At 39.6% G+C, this 17,384-nt stretch overlaps 2 protein-coding genes across 2 annotated transcripts in view; one reads left to right on the plus strand and one right to left on the minus strand.

The window, feature by feature from the left end:
- The first annotated feature begins 99 nt into the window (after positions 1 to 99).
- On the plus strand, positions 100 to 13,416 carry CUNH1orf146 (chromosome unknown C1orf146 homolog). Its single transcript, XM_044432248.1, has 5 exons — positions 100 to 168; positions 5,188 to 5,281; positions 7,228 to 7,393; positions 12,681 to 12,759; positions 13,285 to 13,416. The coding sequence occupies exons 1-5, from the start codon at positions 100 to 102 to the stop codon at positions 13,414 to 13,416; spliced, it is 540 nt and encodes a 179-aa protein (XP_044288183.1).
- An 8-nt stretch (positions 13,417 to 13,424) lies between these two features.
- GLMN (glomulin, FKBP associated protein) overlaps positions 13,425 to 17,384 on the minus strand; it is a 37,391-nt gene continuing 33,431 nt past the window's right edge. The window contains exons 17-19 of the mRNA XM_044432354.1: positions 16,774 to 16,894; positions 14,544 to 14,623; positions 13,425 to 14,377 (exon numbers count right to left, since the gene is read on the minus strand). Of these exons, the coding sequence (XP_044288289.1) occupies positions 14,261 to 14,377; positions 14,544 to 14,623; positions 16,774 to 16,894 (318 nt within the window). The 3' untranslated portion in view covers positions 13,425 to 14,260. The remainder of the gene's footprint in view (positions 14,378 to 14,543; positions 14,624 to 16,773; positions 16,895 to 17,384) is intronic.

The raw sequence follows: 17,384 nt of genomic DNA on the forward strand, positions 1-17,384 counted from the left end.
CAACCCAAGAAGTGAACCGAATTTCTACAATTTCTTCCTACAATAGGTCATGTTTCCATAAGCATTAGAAGACTGCAGCCAGGATTGTATTATATCAAAATGGCAGAAGGTGGTGGGCAAGAAAAGACCCGATGGATTACAACAATAATTATGAGTTCATCACTTCAGGTATGATATACTAATATTGTTCATAAAAGTTTCTACAACCATGGGTATCAACTTTAAATAACATCTTCTGTTATAAACAAATTGGGCCTGCACATTCCAAAAGCAGCCAGTTTACAGCTCAGACCAAGAACACCTAATGTGCAATCACATCTTAACTTCAACAATGCATCAGTCCGGCAAAACATCTATGTTAAATAAAACAAACAAAGATTGTGATTATGGAATGAGAAATAATTGAGAACATAACATTCTGGATAGGAGGAAGAGGAGAATGGAAACCCCTTATTAGAAGATGTATAGGTCATGGATAGTGTAGAACAAGGAGAAGAAGAAATAGAATGGGCACTTAAGAGGATAAGGGTGGATCCAGGCCATCTTGTCTGCTGTCTTTTCTCTTAATGTATTGGTGCCTGGTGGCATGACTGTTGGCCCCTCTTGTCTGATGGCATTCCTGCTTAATGCCAAACATATTCACAATAAGTAATTGTTTAAATTGTGCTCTGATCATTGTTGAGGAAGCTGATCTACCCTTCATCACTGAAACCTGAGTGGGGTTGCTGTGCCTACCTGGGTACTTGGTATAGCTTCCACCCAGATTAATGGGTTGTGGTGGGAGGAAATTGCTGTGGTGTCTAAGAATGTATCTTGCTCACCAGCAAACCGCTCTGGATCAGGGTAGGCTATGAAAGACTTTCCAGCTCTGTGGAACCCAATGTGCTCCCGGGATCTCTGGTGAGTCCTGGGCAATGAAACAGGCAGGGAAATGGGTAGCAAAAAAGTGTTGGAAGACTCATGAGGCTGATCAGACACAGATGGCAGTGCATAATTTTGCCTTCTGCATGGTGGTGAGGGCAGCAAAGAACGCCTCTTTACCACCTCCATTGCATCTTCAAGTAGCTGTCCAGTAAACAGGTTCAGGAATGTGTTGTCTTCTTCTCTAGTAAATCCTATGTTGGAGACTCTGTAATAATTTTGTGAGATGCTCTGAGGATAAAATCACTCAGCTTCATGTTGACTTGAATGCTGAGGCTGAATGTGGAGAAATGATGGGACTGTGGTTCCCAGGAGTTTGTATGGTAATCAGGGTTTACCTGTTCTACATGAATCTGTATTCCCTCTGTAGGATCTAATATGGAATTTGAGAGCTTTCATGGATTCATCATTTTCATTAGAAGCCCAAGTAGCTGTGGTGAAGAGAAACTGGCTGATATATCATCTATACCCTTTGTTGGGCAGGGATAGCCTAGCCACTATAGTCTGCACTTTGGTAACTTCTTAATTAGATTACTATAAGGCAGGCGGTGCAAAATGTGGCAACTGGGATGATGAATGGGGTGCCTAGCAATGCACACAAAACAGAACAACTGCATTGGCCACCTATTGACAACTGAGTGGCATATAAAGCCTAACTGTTGCCATAAAAAGCCCTGTGCTTCCTGAGACCAAGTTACTAGATAGATTGCTTTCCCCAACCCAACCTGTGCTATCACTAAGCATACTGAAGACGGGTTTGTTTGTTGTACCACAACCTGTTGATTACCAGCTTACGGCAACCCAGAAACAGACCTTCTCCATGTTAGTACTGAGTTGATGGAATGCCTGCTCCTCTGGAATGTAGGAAGTGCCAACTGTGGCATGTTTTAGGTACTAATTAAAGACCCTTCTCTTTACCCTGACTGATTGTCCTGCTCAGTTTGTAAATTATGATCTTTTATTGGTTTGACTGTTTTTATAAATGTTTTATATAAACATTTTAGCAATTATTATGTATTTAATATTATATTAATGTATATCACCATGTATTTTAATGTATCATCTTGTAAACAAGTTTAGAGATAGTTTTAAATATGGTAAGCAATATGTAACTCCTCATGTGCAGGGTACATTCCTCCCACTGATTTATTAATCATGTACCCACATGACTAGAATTAAGTTCTCCATATTAAAGACATCAACAGACCAGCTTCTTATTTAGAAAAATAATGGCAGTGTGGCATGAAGGAATTGACTGAAGTTCAAGAATATTTTCATTCACCCAATATTGGTGACTGCTGCAGAATATATGATCATCTGAGAATGCATGCATGTTGAAGAGTTGGTCTGCACTATTTCCTGTGTTCCTACTCTCCTCCACAAAAACAGACAGACAAAATCACTGTACCGTTGTTCAGCTACAATGCCTCAAAAGCACTGACCATATTAACACATGCAGCTCAAGGAAATCAAGGACATCATATCCTACCTAGCAGAAAAATTACTGTAGCCTTTTACCCAGACAATGGTATATCTGGGGGCATAGAATCAGTAGAGTATAGTTAAGGTGTTATCGTTGCATTTTGTGCACTAATGGATGGAGGCAGGAGTATAGAAATTCCCCAATGAACCATGCCAAAGTTCCTATCTGAGCCTCTCTGTAGGCTGGCAGAAGAAAAAATATGGCAACATGGCTGAGAGCTCAGAGCTGGGTACCAACTAGCCATCTTTGGAGAGGCCTATCTTGTAAAATGTCTGAGAAAATTAGGGTAAGTTAGCCAATATCTATATTTGTTATATTTGCATATGGAAGTCCTGTATGTCAGGGTAGGGGAGGTACTTTCAAATCACTGTTAAGTACAGCTTCCTAACTGACTGTGGGGAGATGTGTCACATTTTTGTGCTCTTTCTGCTGACATTTGGAATTGTTACCCACTTGAGGTCATCTCTGCTTTCCCACAGCTAAAATGTATTTTGCATTGACTTTTTGTTAGTGCTGCTGACGCTTGCCAATGTGTTGCCTTTCCCTTTGTTTCCCCTCTGGAGTCGTTCTTTAGTTTGTTAATAGCAATTGCAGAAAGCTGTGAGCAGTCATAATGACAAACAGGTGATGCAGAAAGTGCTATAGAAGGTTTTTACCTGGGTTCTCTTTGCTTTCAGGAAGTATTCTGATCAATTAATCTATAATATTGATCTTTATTGTTGCTCCTTTTATAAAATGAACCTGAAGTGCTTTTATTAGTTTTCCCTTTCTTGTTGGAGGGATGTCCTTGAAGGCAATGCATTGTCAGTGTCTTTAAAGTTGAGATTCTTGGTTGATTGGTAAAAGAGAAAATAGCACAATATTTGGCTAGTATAGCCCAACTGTAGAGAGTTATTTACATAAATAGCAGTGGACCTTTTGAAGAGCCCACTGTGACATATTGAGCTGGTTTACAGAGCGCAACAGCTCACTGTGGGTTAATTTACCCCCAAGGAGTTGTGGTGCATACTGGCTGCTGTTATGAACATGCAACCCCTGATTGGAGGTTGTCTTATCATGGAACTACGTCAGTTGGGGTTAGGGTTAGGTTTATTTGAGGATTAAGCAACCTTCACAAGTGATCATGGTTTATCAAGGGTTCTTGTGTCATCCAAATCAAACCCTTGCCATGTTTCTGATCTGTCAGTTATTCATAAAGTTGCCCAGTGGAGTAGCTGAGGAAGAATGCAGCTCAGGCAGTTTTTCAGAGCAAGAACAGTGACATCATCTGTCAGATCAGTACATATTGCATGTGCTTTGCATCAGATCCAGGACAGAATGGTTCAACAGGAGCAATTGCCCTGGGAAGAAAAGAACTGTTAAGTGGCCTGTCTCCCATCCTAAAGGCAGGATCATCCATTGGGCATTCTGCACCTTCACACCCAAACAGGAAGTAGCTCCATCCTGTGGTCAGAGAGAGACTGTGGAACAAATAACCCCAGCTGACTCAAATGAGTAAACCAAGCCACATCCAAACACTGTAGGGCAGCCTTCTTCTTTACTTGGTCTCCTCCCAACCAATACCAACCTGACTGAGCATGTTGATAATTACAGTGCATCTGGAGATCACTGAATTACAGAAGGCTGCTATAAAGAAATAAATGAAGGAGCAGACACTATAAGGAGTGCCTTTGTTGTTCAGATTTAACTGTGGAAATAAGTTCCAAATAAACATGTTTAAGCTAGCAGCTTTGGATTGATGCTTAGCAGCATCTCTCTGTAGGAGTGTGGATACTTGTGCTATCATAAGGAGCTACCACAATTCAAAATTTACCACTGTGCCACTGGAGTTGCTAGACTTCAGACTGAGAGATCTGAGCTTGTGTATTTTAAAATTCTGCTTTCATAGTAGGAAATAAGACAGATTGCAGCTCCTCTTGTCCCTTCCTGCTCTCATTCTGGGTTCACCTTACTTCCCTACCTATTGGGACTTCAGGTGTGACCTGAGAGTTAGAAGTAGGGTATGGAGGACCCAATCAAGGGGAATAGAGGAGAGAATTCAGCTGTATTGTTTCCCATTGTATTAGAAAGTTTAAATGTACAGCACAGATTGCCATACTTCAACCTGACAAAACTTAGTTTCCACAGTATGGCAAGCTGAACACAAACCAGTTTGTTTATAATGGGGAATATTTTAAATAAAAGATCCTGCATGTTTTACAACATATAGTGGAGTGAGAAGGGATGTTAGAGGTTTTACAAATATATGAACAGCATGAATAAGTTTATCTCCTAATTCTAGGAGTTGGAATAATCCAATAAACTTGATTTAAGCACTGATAAAATGAATAACTCTATAGGACACATGATTCTCATGTTTAATTGCCTTCCACAAGATGTGGTGATAGCCACTAGCTTTGATTATGTGGAAAAAGATTTTTAAAAATTGTGAGCTGCACAGAGAGCCCCGATATGGGCTATTGTAGTGGCATATAAATTCAATCAGTCAATCAATCAATGGGTAACTACCAATTGCTGTTATTACAGCTGGATAAACCTCCATGAATGGAGGCAATGCACCTCAAGTGCCAGAATCTGGGAGCAAGAAGAGAGGGTGAGCTTCCAGAATCTCCTTGGAGTGCTGCAGTGATGAAACTTGGACTGATGTAACAAGTCAGTGATGATGGTAGTGGTGCTTATAGCCATGTACATATTTCAAGTTCCTTTTCAACATTGTTAATGGAAATGGACAGATTGGCAAGTAAGTAAACATGTTTTAATATAGAATTTTATAATTTATTTAGGATCATGAAATTTCAATGTCCCTACAAAATCAGCAACATCGGGTTCGATATTCAGAATCAGTAGAAGATGGATCCATTATTTTCTCTCTTTCTGGTACAGTATCTTAAGGGTTTGTTTGTTTGTTTGTTTGTTTGTTTGTTTGAAAGAAAATCTTTTTAAAAATCTCAATGATCTGCAGGAATTTAGGTTAGGAATAACTTGAAGTTAGAATCTCTATGGATTACCATCCTCAGATAACATGTTATTTGTTAGGTGATGAAAATTGTAGTCCCAAACATGAGGTGGGTGCTGGGGAGGAAGCTGGTCTACAATATCATGGTTCAATTAAATATGCTCTATAATGGGGTGGTAACCTCTGGCCTGGGGGTAAAGTTAGGCTTCCCAGAACATTTTGTCCTTTTTTCATAGATGGCTATGTCTGTGATAGATTCCTGTTCTAAAAGAGTAAAATGACACTCTTAAGGCCTTCTTGATGGTAGTAAGTATTTTAAGCTGAAATTTGGGGCCCAATCCTTTTGTCTTTGACCTCTTGTGGACAATAGGCTGAACATAAGCCAACAATGTGATGTAACCACCAAAAGGGCAAATGCTATTTTGGGATGCATTAACAGAAGTAATACTTCCAAATCATGAAAAGTAGCAATTCCTCTATACTCCTCACTAGTCAGACCTCATCTGGAATACTGTGTGTAGTTCTAGGCACAAGATTTAAGAAAGATGCAGAAAAATTTAAAAAGGTCCAGAGGAGGGCAACCAAAATGATCCAAGGTTTGGAAACAATGCCCTATGAGGAGAGACTGAGAGAACTGGGCATGCTCAGTCATGAGAAGAGAAGACTGGGGAGGGGGGGACATGATATCCCTCTATAAGTACCTCAAAGGCTGTTACAAAGAGGGAGGTCAAGATCTCTTCTTGCTGATGCCAGAGTATAGGACATGGAATAATCAGTTCAAGTTGCGACAACCCAGGTTCAGGCTGGACATCAAGAAAAGCTTCCTGACTGTCAGAGCAATACGACAGTGGAACCAGCTGCCTAGAGAGATGGTGGGCTCTCTCACACTAGAGACATTCAAAAAGAAACTGGACAGCCATCTGAATGGGAAGGTGTAAGTTGGTGTCCTGCAACAGCAGGGAATTCAATCCGATGATCTTCATGGCCCCTTCCAACTCTACTAGTCTATGATTCTATTATTCTTTCCTTTGCCTTCAGATCCACCCACTCCTGAAATGTACTCCCTAGCATGAATTTCTCCAAAAATAAATTTGCCTCTGGGCTAAAAAGGCCCAGCCCTGCCTTATAAGAAATATACTAGGGCTTAAAGTAAGCTGGGATCCTTAGTTTTCTCAATATAGATTGCATACTTATTTCACTCTGGGCTTCTTTATAGGAATGGTTATGGTTGCACCAGTACATTTCTTTTGCTGGAAGGAAAGTATCACTTGCTTTGCTTGTAACAGTTTGTCTTCTTTCCTGGAGTACTCTGCCCATGCCTCCCATCGGGTTCCATTTCATAGTTTCAGAACCTCTGTAAAAAGCTCAGCAGATATAAATGTAGTAATACATTTACGTTTATAATTAAAAGTAAATCTCACCTTTCCTGCTGTTGCAAGGAACCCAAGGTGACATGGTCTTCTTCCTCTCAAGGTTATCCTCATTTTATCCTGTATTTTAGACTGAGAGTTTGTGATAAACCAAAAGTCACTCACTGAGCTTCATGATCCAGTGGAAACTAGAAACCAGAACTCCCAAGATCCAGTCCAGCTTTTGAACTACTAGATCACACTGGCTCAGTGTGGACACTAAAGAAACCTCTAGTCCCAGGCACACCTTGCCACTCTTTCACCCTTTTCTAGATAGACTTGCTTGGACATCCCATCCAAACACATGTCTTTAGGAGTGCATTTTTATCTTAATTTCTGAACAAATTCTGTTTCACTAATTTTAGTATACATCTCAACTGCATCAATATCAGAAGTTGAATCTAAGCCAGTTAAATATATCCAAGTTATTGATCTTGATAACAAATTTTATTTCCCAGGTGTTGCTTTTTTGTTGGCTGATGCTCAGGGCTTCTTCGCAGACAGAGAACTGTTCTTTGAAAGAATAAAGAAGTTTATAACAATTCATAGGAATGGATTTTTGCTTTTGTCAGCTGCACATCATGGACCTGAGGAATGGAATGTTACGTTCAAAGTTCAGCAAAGGTATGAAATAAATTATCAGTCATTTGTTCTATTAATAAAGGAAAGTGGGTATACCAATATGCAGTAAAGTACCTCGCCACCCAAGTTGTAAGTAAATGTTTTATGCACCTAGTGGAAGATACTCAAAGAAGAAAAGCACTGTAATGTCATCTTGTTATATTGCAGTTTTCAAGAAAATATTTATTCATTTTCTATACTGCCCAATAGCCAAAGTTTTCTAGGCAGTTCACAACAACATATAAAATACAATATAAAACACAGAGAGCAATTAAAAAATCATAAGACATTACCATACAAAATTTAAAACCAAATGTAAAATACATGTAAAAAAGCTACAATAGCTTATACAAATCATAAGGCTTGTATAAGCAGCTAACACATTATAATACAATTACAGTAGATTACTTAAATTTATTACTATACAATACTATTACTTTACTACACAATTTACTATACTTATTATACAATTTACTACTGTACAATATAATATATGTAATTATAATAAATTGCTTAAATGTCCTGTGGTAAAGAACAGTTTTAACCAAGTGCCTAAAAGATATTAATGTTGGCAACAGGCAGGCCTCTATGAAGATCTTATTTCTTCTCTTTCAGTCAGTGTGATATGTCCAAGTCATTTTGAGAGTGAGACAATTTTTGAAATGTAATCAGTTAATAGTTCCCAAGTACAATATAATTAAGTTAGCATTTAGTTTTTTTTAAAAAAATAGGTCTGGAGTCCTGTCCTGATAAAATTAGCTTAGAAGTCATTCCTGTCAGTTTCAAAGAGGCATGCTTCCAAGTGAGTACAAATTTTACTGCAGCACTCATTTCCTTGACCTGTGACCTAAACTTGAGAATTGTACTCCTAAGGTCTAAGCATTTATACTTTTAAGCCAACAAAAAGTGTAATATTGTAATTTGCAGCAAGAGTGGTTAGAATGTTGGACTGCAGATCTGGAAAGCCTAGGCCAGTGGTGGCGAACCTATTGCACACATGCCACAGCAGGCATGCAGAGCCCTCTCTGTCGGCACACAAACCAAGTCACCCCAGCATCGCCCCAGCAGCCGAGCATCAGATAACAGCGCACATAGGGGCCATGCGCCTGCTCGGAAAGGAGTAGCCAGGCGTCATATGCCACGACTCATTAGCTGCAACTTGCTAGAGGTTTCACATGGCCAGTCAGTGCGCTGCCAAGGATATATATATATTTGCTTGGACTGGCTGTGAGGTGTTTTTTCTAAACTAAAACTTCAGCTTTCAGGTTTTATTGCAGTGTTGGCACTTCACAATAAATTAGTGGGGTTTGGGTTGCAATTTGGACACTCGGTGTCTCAAAAGTTCGCCATCACTGCCCTAGTTGCTAGTCTCAGCTCAGCCATGGAGCTCATTGGGTGACTTTTGGCCAGTCTCAGACTTTCAGCCAAACCTACTTCACAGGGTTGCTGTTCTGAGGTTAAAATGGGGAGGAGGAGGATTATGTAAGCCTTCTTGAGTGCCTTATGTGCAAAAAGGATGCAATATAAATAAATAAAAGTAAAAGGGATCAGCCAGCATGGCATTTATATTCAAAGTTAAATGTGGTGAATTTGGCAATTGTCTTCCAAGATTATTTGAATGTATATTTGCTCTCAATATTGCAGAATATTATGGATTTGGTCTTCTGTTACTGTTAAGACACAGGAGAGTTTGCTCCCTGAAGGGTTGTATTGGCATTTCAATAAAAAAAGAACTGCCTTATTCCAGGTCATATTTTTTTTCCATCCAATGCACTATTCTGGTGGACCAAAGATAGCATTTATATGTGGGCAAAGAGTGCATGGGTGACCTTTTCCATCACCTGAACCTTCTTTGTAAAGATTCCACTTTCCTTTTGCAAACTGTGTGCTTTGTCACTCTGTGATTGTCTTTCTTATTTAGGTTGCTACTTGAATAAATAAAAAGTAAGCATTATTTATATAGCACTATCAATATTCATGTGCAGAACATAAGCAAAACAGAGTTTGCTGTTTCTATGGAGTTTATAATTAAATTTACTAGTGGAAAAAAGGACAAAGCAGGAACAAATGCACATGTAAAAATGGATGAATATGAATGCAAGCAGCTACATGTGTTTAGGCTTTATTTTGATTTAGGGAAGAGAGAGGTGGTGCCACACAGAAGGGAGTCCAGCACATAGTTTTATCAGAAATGCAGGCCTGAAGTAATGTAACAATGTTTGTGCTGGTGTGGTTTTTTGCACAAACAGGCAAGAGGGAGAGAGTATAACTTTATAGGTGTATGATAATTAGTTTTGAAAGCTTTGAGAAACATGGAGTCCTCCGGAGGTTTCTGGACTATAACTCTCATCAGTTCAATGGTTGATGGTTAGAGGTGAGGGGAGTCAAAATAGCAACAGATATTAAGTCTTTAAAGAAACAGCAGAGTCAGGGAGACCTGGACATTTGCCCAGGGAAGAGAGTGATCTTTCAAAAACCAACCTCTTTCCTGGGCAAATGTATATGTTCCTGTGGAAAAAGCCCTCATTAGCTCTGTCAAAACCTCATTTTAAAAAGAAGTCTGAGTTTTGACAGCTGGCTATCAAAACTTACGCTCCTGTTAATGGGGTGACTGGCAGCTTCATAGCACTTGAGTCTTCAGAAAGGGTGAAAAAAGATGCATGGCAGTTTCAGTCAAAGTAGACAAAACTAACTAGCAAAGTGGACCATTGGACTAATGCAGTTTTGTCTGACAATCCCAAAGCAAGTATCCATATCACCTTTGATACACATCAGGGTCCATTCTTGTATACTAGAGTGGGTAACTTGTGGTCCTCAAAATGTTTAGTTTTTTCAATTTCTATCAATTTTAGTCAGCATAGCCAATGGTGAGAACAGATGGGAGTTGCAGTCGAACATCTTCTGGAGGGCTACAAGATGCCCACCCATGAGTGATGAGAACTGTTATTCACCATCTGGTAAATTAGATGATGCAATCAAACAGTAAGGCAACTGCGTTCACATTAAATGTTTTCCAGCAATTCAGTAATGTCTGAATAGTTGAGATAAACATCAAAAACATATATGCACCTCAGTTTCAATTGTAGTGTTCATATATTAGCAGACCATCTGCCATGTATTTTCCATTTTGCATGAAAGGAACAGCTATTTTAATGGAATACTTGATTTCCAAAGAGCTGATGCTAGAACCAATTTAGGTGAAGGTCTTGGTAGATTGCCAGTTGCTGCAGAGTGGCAGAATATGCAAAAGCAAAATAAATGGCTGCCACTGAAGCATGCAAGAGTCTTCTTAATTTTTTTGTTTGTTAGTTTTTGTTTCTCGGTGACCTTTCCTAGCTCTTCTGTAACCACTTTTTAAAAATGAATTTTAGACAATGTCTAAATTGAGGCTTAATTCAGATAAGACGGAGGTCCTGTTGGTGGGCGGTTCAGCCTTCCAGATGCTGTTCTGGATGGGGTTGCACTCCCCCTGAAGGACAGGGTGTGCAGTCTGGTAGTGCTCCTCAGCCCAAAGCTGTCCCTGGAATCTCAGGTGGCAGTGGTGGCAAGGAGTGCTTTTTTGCAACTTTGGCTGATTTACCAACTGCACCCATACTTGGATGATCATTGCCTTGCAACCATGAACCACGCTCTGGTAACTTCCCCACTGGATTATTGTAATGTGTTCTACATGGGGCTGCCCTTGAAGACAATCCGGATATTTCAGTTGGTTCAGAATAGTGTGGCCTGGATATTAACAGGGACCAGCAGGTATTCACATATAACGCTGGTCCTCTATCACTTACACTGCCTGCCAGTTGAAGTCTGGGCCCAATTTAAGGTGCTGGTGATGACCTATAAACCCTAAATGGCTTGGGTCCTGGATACCTGGAGTGCCTTCTTCCCTATGTGCCCTTCCACCCCTTGAGATCTGAGGCAGAGGTCCTTCTTCAGGAGCCCTCCTTGAAAGAGAGTTGGAGGGTGATTACCCAGAGGGCCTTCTCTGCGGTGGCGTCCCAATTGTGGAATACGTTCCCCATAGAGGTTCACCTGGGGCCAATGCTTTTTTCTTTTTGGTGCCAGGTGAAAACTTTTTATTCTGTTTTTTTAAGGTTTAATTGGTTTTAATTGTGATGTTATTGTGAATTGCTGGATGCTATGCCATTTTTATCTGTGCTTGTTGTAAACTGTCCCAAGACATTAGTGGGATGGTCTATAAAAGCTTTTAATTAATTAATTAGTAAAGTTCCTGTAGTGTCCCTTCCTTCATACTTAGCTTTACCACACCCTCTTGACTACCTTGCAAGCTCTTAGAAGGGAAGACAAAGTACTTAGACAAAGGGGGCCCAGTTCACATTCCTCTTCCTGAAAACAAAATATACAACTTTGTGTTGTGCTTTTTAGGGGCCAATGCAGCAAAGTGCCATTCTCTGCTGCCCTAGAGCAAAGGTGCATATAATTGGATTCCTAGAGGAAACACAGGCAGATTGTTCAGTGCAGTAGATTCATGTTTCTTGTTCATCAGTGGCTCCAAGTCCTGATGGCTATATGAAATCTCAGGAACAGCAGCAGTATGCCACTGGATTACCAGATGCTTGTGAGTTTCCTTGATTCATCCATTTGGCCACTGTGGGAAACAGTATTCCAGACCATGGGCCAGTTCAGCAGGCCTCTGTTTCCATTCCTATGCACTAAGTCTCAACTGTCAAAGTGTTTAAAGTGGCTAAACATGTCCTCAAACTAGCTAAACCCCCAACCCTATATTTTTCAGGTACAGTCTGATAAAATTACCAGGTGTATAGTTGCAGTAGTACCTGCATTATAGCTGTCATTTAGAGGGCAATCAGGGACTGAGAATGAAAACTAATAGCCACATTTACTACACACACACACGCGCGCACACTTTACATTATAAATTAACTTAATTATATCTCTGGGCTATTAGGGTGGTATATAAATACAAATAACAAATAAATAAATTGATAGGTATCTAGGGAAGGCAGGGTTGAGAAGGGAACAATACTATGGAAAGGTTTGGGACTCTTCAGCTTTCCTTCTTCCCATATGGCTGTGTTTTCAGTTTATCCTTACTGCTTACCTACTTTCCACTATCCCAAACCTTGCAACTGCCAGAATTTGTGTAATCCCAAAATGCAGCAATCAGATCAAAACACTATTTAGTAAATGCCTCATATACAAATTGCTCTAAAATGCTATTACATAACAACATGCTACTATTAAGGTTCATGTTATTAAAATGTAAATACTTTAACTTGGCCCAATTGATGTTTATGAGCATTTTCTGCTTCAGGTTCTTAGGCAGTAATTTACGAATAATCCCTGTCCACAATACTGCAGAAGCCATTAAACTCATGCTGACTATAGCAAAAGTAAGTAGTCACATTCATTGTCAAACAATACTACAGAACAGCTCCATGACTGTGTATGCATGTACGTGCATAAATGCACATATTGAAAGTCTTAGTATTAGAAGTAGAATTTCCACAAGTATTATTTAGAACTGCATCCTTTTAAAAAGAATTTATTACTGTTTCTCTGTTAATAGTTTCCTTGCTGTGAGAACAAATAGAATAGAGGCTAAAGATGTGCTATGCTCTGCTCCTAAAAAATAGCTGCTTGTTTTAAAACAAGTATGGTATTAAATTTGGTGCCTACTTTAACTATCAGTCACTTGTGAATAAGCTATTTAGGATCCCAGGCTGCATGGATCATAAATAGTTGTGTGGAGTATTGCTGAGAACTGCATGATTGCTCTCTATATAAACATGCATAGAATGATTGACAGAATTAAGAGAATGCTTAACAGAAAGACAACTTACCTGTCACCCTCCCTCCCTCCCTCTCTCTCTCTCATATGCACGCGCACATGTGTGCATGTATGTGTCTGTCTGTAGACCACTTCAAAACCGTATCTGGACAACATTCGTTATAGAATGCTAATGGCAAAGACACAGATTGTAGAACAAAGCTCTGTTTGGAAAATGCTTCAAAGCCAACTTGATTTTAGCTTAATAAACATCACTTAAGGTTTTATTCAAAATGTTGACCATATTTATTTGCAAAATACAATCTCAATTCTGTGCTATAAAAAGCTACACCCACAAAGAAATAAGTATGTCAGTTTGGAAAACATCATTCTGTATCAGATACAGTCAGCATGAACATCTGTGTATAATTTGTTAAAGTTTAATTTCCTGTATAACTGTCAAATCCCTATTATTGTTCAGTTAGATTTCTTTTTCTTTCAAGTATTTAAAATGTAAAATATAAATACTGTTTTATTTAAGCCTGAGAAGAAATGGGTATCTCAATATTCTTAAACTGCATTTTGAGTGAACAAACTTTATTCAAGAGCAATGAAGAGTAACCTTTGGGAGGACTTTAAAATGTGCATGATTACTTTTATATAATTTGAGCTCAAGTTGTTCTTCATTCAGTTCTGCTGCTACTTTTCTAAAAAAAAAATTTTACTTATTTTCTCCATGAATGGAAACACATGTTGATATTTTTTGATTGAAGTATTCTTTCAAATCAGTGAACAAAGTATACCTGCTATTATCTGACTGCATTAGGGATGCTCTGGGTAAAACTTGTATCCAGGAATGATGAATGTACAAGGAGGAATTTGCTAACGTGTGAAATCACCATCAGATTTCTAGTGTAACATTTGTATTTTGAAAATATGCCAAATGACCTAACACTTCTTTGAACTTCTGGAGGTGTAAAAATATTATTGAGCCTTGTTCCCTAGCAGCCAGTATTACAACTTTGTCTATGTTTAAAGCTTGGTACTTTATATATTCAAGTCATAATGCAGGAAGTATAAATACAATGTTTGATGTGAAACAGGAATATGGAAAATAAAATTCTTCACTTGATCCCAGTAGTTTCTCCAGTTACAGGTTGTGTTTTGGTTTCAATGAGTTCTTCTACTCTGGCCAGAACGCTCTCTATTAAATCAAATGTGAAAAGAGCTGAACGAAGAACCTGAAATATTAGGACAAAATGAATGTTAATTATACATAAAACTATTACCACTTCTCTCTCCCCAAAGTAATTCTAAATATGCTATTTAAGTAAAAGAAACCCAAAGCCTTCATACATTTGTACTTCATAAATTGAACAACCTTGTCTTCAAACAAAATCTACTCACTTTAAGCTCCATTTCAGTTGTCATGGCAGGCATCTTTTCCCCAGGTACCTTTACAGAGCAAGACTTAGAACTGTAGGATTCTATTACAGAAAAGAATAAAATCTGGTTAATCTATCATTTTCTGTAATTAATTGATTCCTGCTGTCATGAAACATGGGATGCTGGTCCATGGCCTTGGGCCACCACTGGGAGCGTCTATGTCTTGTGTGTTTTAAATAAAGCCTAGGCGAACCTGTCATCCACAGGGTCTTAGGACCCACATAGGTCCAGAAACTCCCAATTGAATGACGATAACGGAAGCATCCAGAGCATTGCTTTGCAACAATTTAGACTTCTTTTAATACAGTTTTATTGCAAAGGTGTACACAAAACCACAGGTTTGCATATATAATATCATGGTTAATCAGCATGATGGGTTCCATTAAGTGCTAAGCATCCAAAATAAGTGCAACAGATGATTGGGTTCTCTGTAGCTGCATTGCTCCCAGGTGCTCCACCACCTCCTTTCTCCTGGCAGTATACCAGGGAACACTGCAGGAAGGAATGATGGTCAATTAAGTGACTCATAGTTGAGTTTGATTTGCTCCAGCTGTCAAAGAGTCTCCAATGTGCAAACAGGCTCAAGCCCTGAAGCACAATGGGGAAGATGGGGTGCTGATCGGGGACTTCTGGAGTAAGAGGCAAGGGTGTCTAATCCACTTAGTAATCTGTTGTGGGAGGCTGCCCCAGCTCCTGCCTAGGAGCTGGCTGTTCAGGCAGGAGCTGATAGCTGGTGATTTGCTTGATGGGGCTCCCTGGGAATAGAGCAATGCCACAGAGCCAATCCCAAATTCAGCTCTTTTTCTTGGCTCCTGCATGAGCATCTTAGTCTCTTAGGGCCTGGGAGAGGAGCCATGTAATCTATGGCCTTGCCCTATTCTCAGGGCAGCTTCACCAAGCCTATTCCTCCCTCCCTCCTGAGCATAAAACATGAAGGCAGAAGCTGCAGAGAACAGGGCCAGCATCATGGACCCAGTATCTCCTCCCTATGCCACTTGTGCCTAAGCCAATTACTATCAGGCAAAAGCAGTGGGGGGAGGGTCAGCCTTACTCAACTGTAGAGCCAATACCCACCTTACTAATTTGCCAGTTCCTGCATGTAAGTAAACCACTTGGGCACCAGTGGGGGGGGGGGGGTTGCAATCAGTTGGGCAACACTGCCCCTTTTGAGGCAATCAGACTCAGATAATTGGACTAGCTCTTGCCAGAGAGAGGATCTAAGGGAAAGAAGGTGGGAGGAGCTATGATGCTTCTGACAGCTAGGCCAAAATGGGACATCTTTGAGTAATGCTTTCTGGCTAGTTCCCTAGCAAGAGCTAGCCAACAAACTACAACAAACATATATAATAGGGACAAACCCCTGAACAGACCACTGCATCTCACCATGGGTGACAGCCATGGTAATTCACAATGGCTAGTCCCACCACTGGGCTTAGACAACACATCAAGCAACTGTGTTCTTTTTAGCTTCTGATTGTTGTACAAACTGTTTGGTGACTGTGGGAGTTGGAGAAATCTGCAACAGATCAGCTCTTTCTGAGTTCTGCAGACCTGAGGACCATTTTACTTTGCAAGGGGGTGTGGAATGAAGTCTCTGCAGCAGGTCTCTTTACATGAAGTCTGTATATGGTACCCAAAAAACCTCCTCTTCCAAGAAAATGCATTAAACATCCTTTGAACTTCATCATAAGGTTTTTCACTTGAACTTTCTGGTACATATGGCAGTCATTATCTGTGTATCAGAATGAATGAAGCTGGATGCTGGACTGCTAGGTTAGACTAGAAAAATATGCCCAAGTTTTCTCACACATACCAATTTATAAACAACATTTAATTAACTCACAAAACTAGGTGAAATAAATTACTTTGAACTTGTTAAATACCAGAAGCTACAGATTTCTGATCTTTGACTATGAAGGAGTTACTTTTCTACGTAGAAAGGCCACAATTCCCTTGTGCTTTGCAATCAGAAGCTCTCAGTTTAATTCCTACACTTCATTTAACGATCTTCAGGTAAGAACTCTATGTGGTATCAGAGAGCTATTGATAGAGTAGACAATATTGTGGTAGATGGACAAACAGTTTTGGATGCGCACCCCTTGGTCTAAAATGCAGCTCCCATTAACTCACACCCAAGTTCCTAAAAACAAACAAACATAAACACCCTATGAAAATAACAAAGTCCACTAACCTCTGTTTTCTTTTTTATTCTTTATTTCTGCTTCATAATGTGCTCTTGACATATTAAGTCCAACATGTAAGGGCTTCAAGAAAGTTCGCTCAATCTTATAAAGTTCTGTCCACACACAGGTCTCATTAAAAAAAAAAAAAAGAGCAGTTTGTATTTTAGCAGAGAGATCACTCAAAATGAAAGCATTTTCTTCAGCTACATAAACTGCTGGTTAAGGAAGGAAGAGAATTTACACATGTATCCTATAATGCTGACCTATACTTTAATCTGTTCCATCTTTGTGGCCTTCCCAGCCCCTGTAATTCAACATTTCCCTCACTCATAAACTAGATCGCAACTTATCTCCTCTGGAGTGTCCTAAGGAACAGGTTCATACAACTTACGGTCCATGAAGCTGAGCACAGTTGACTAATCCTTGTCTGTGCTATGACAAATACTTGATAGCCACTTTAGTTTCTATAGTCCATATGAAAAACAAAAAGGCTGATGCTAAGCCTGCAGCAAAACCTATCAAGTCCTTGTCAGGTCACAGAATAATAGCCCGTCAAACCAAGCAGAGCCTACAAATTGTGCAGGTCAGTCATAGAAACTATGTGAGACTCTCATCTTTG

Source organism: Varanus komodoensis, unplaced genomic scaffold (assembly GCF_004798865.1).
Source record: "Varanus komodoensis strain SLA01 unplaced genomic scaffold, ASM479886v1 scaffold24, whole genome shotgun sequence".
Lineage (NCBI taxonomy): Eukaryota > Metazoa > Chordata > Lepidosauria > Squamata > Varanidae > Varanus > Varanus komodoensis.

Bases quoted from the DNA above. Each gene is read 5' to 3' on its own strand.
- CUNH1orf146 (XM_044432248.1), top strand. From the start codon at position 100: ATGGCAGAAGGTGGTGGGCAAGAAAAGACCCGATGGATTACAACAATA. The intron at 169-5,187 runs GTATGATATACT...TAATTTATTTAG, and splicing joins TTATGAGTTCATCACTTCAG to GATCATGAAATTTCAATGTC. The intron at 12,760-13,284 runs GTAAGTAGTCAC...GTCTGTCTGTAG, and splicing joins TCATGCTGACTATAGCAAAA to ACCACTTCAAAACCGTATCT.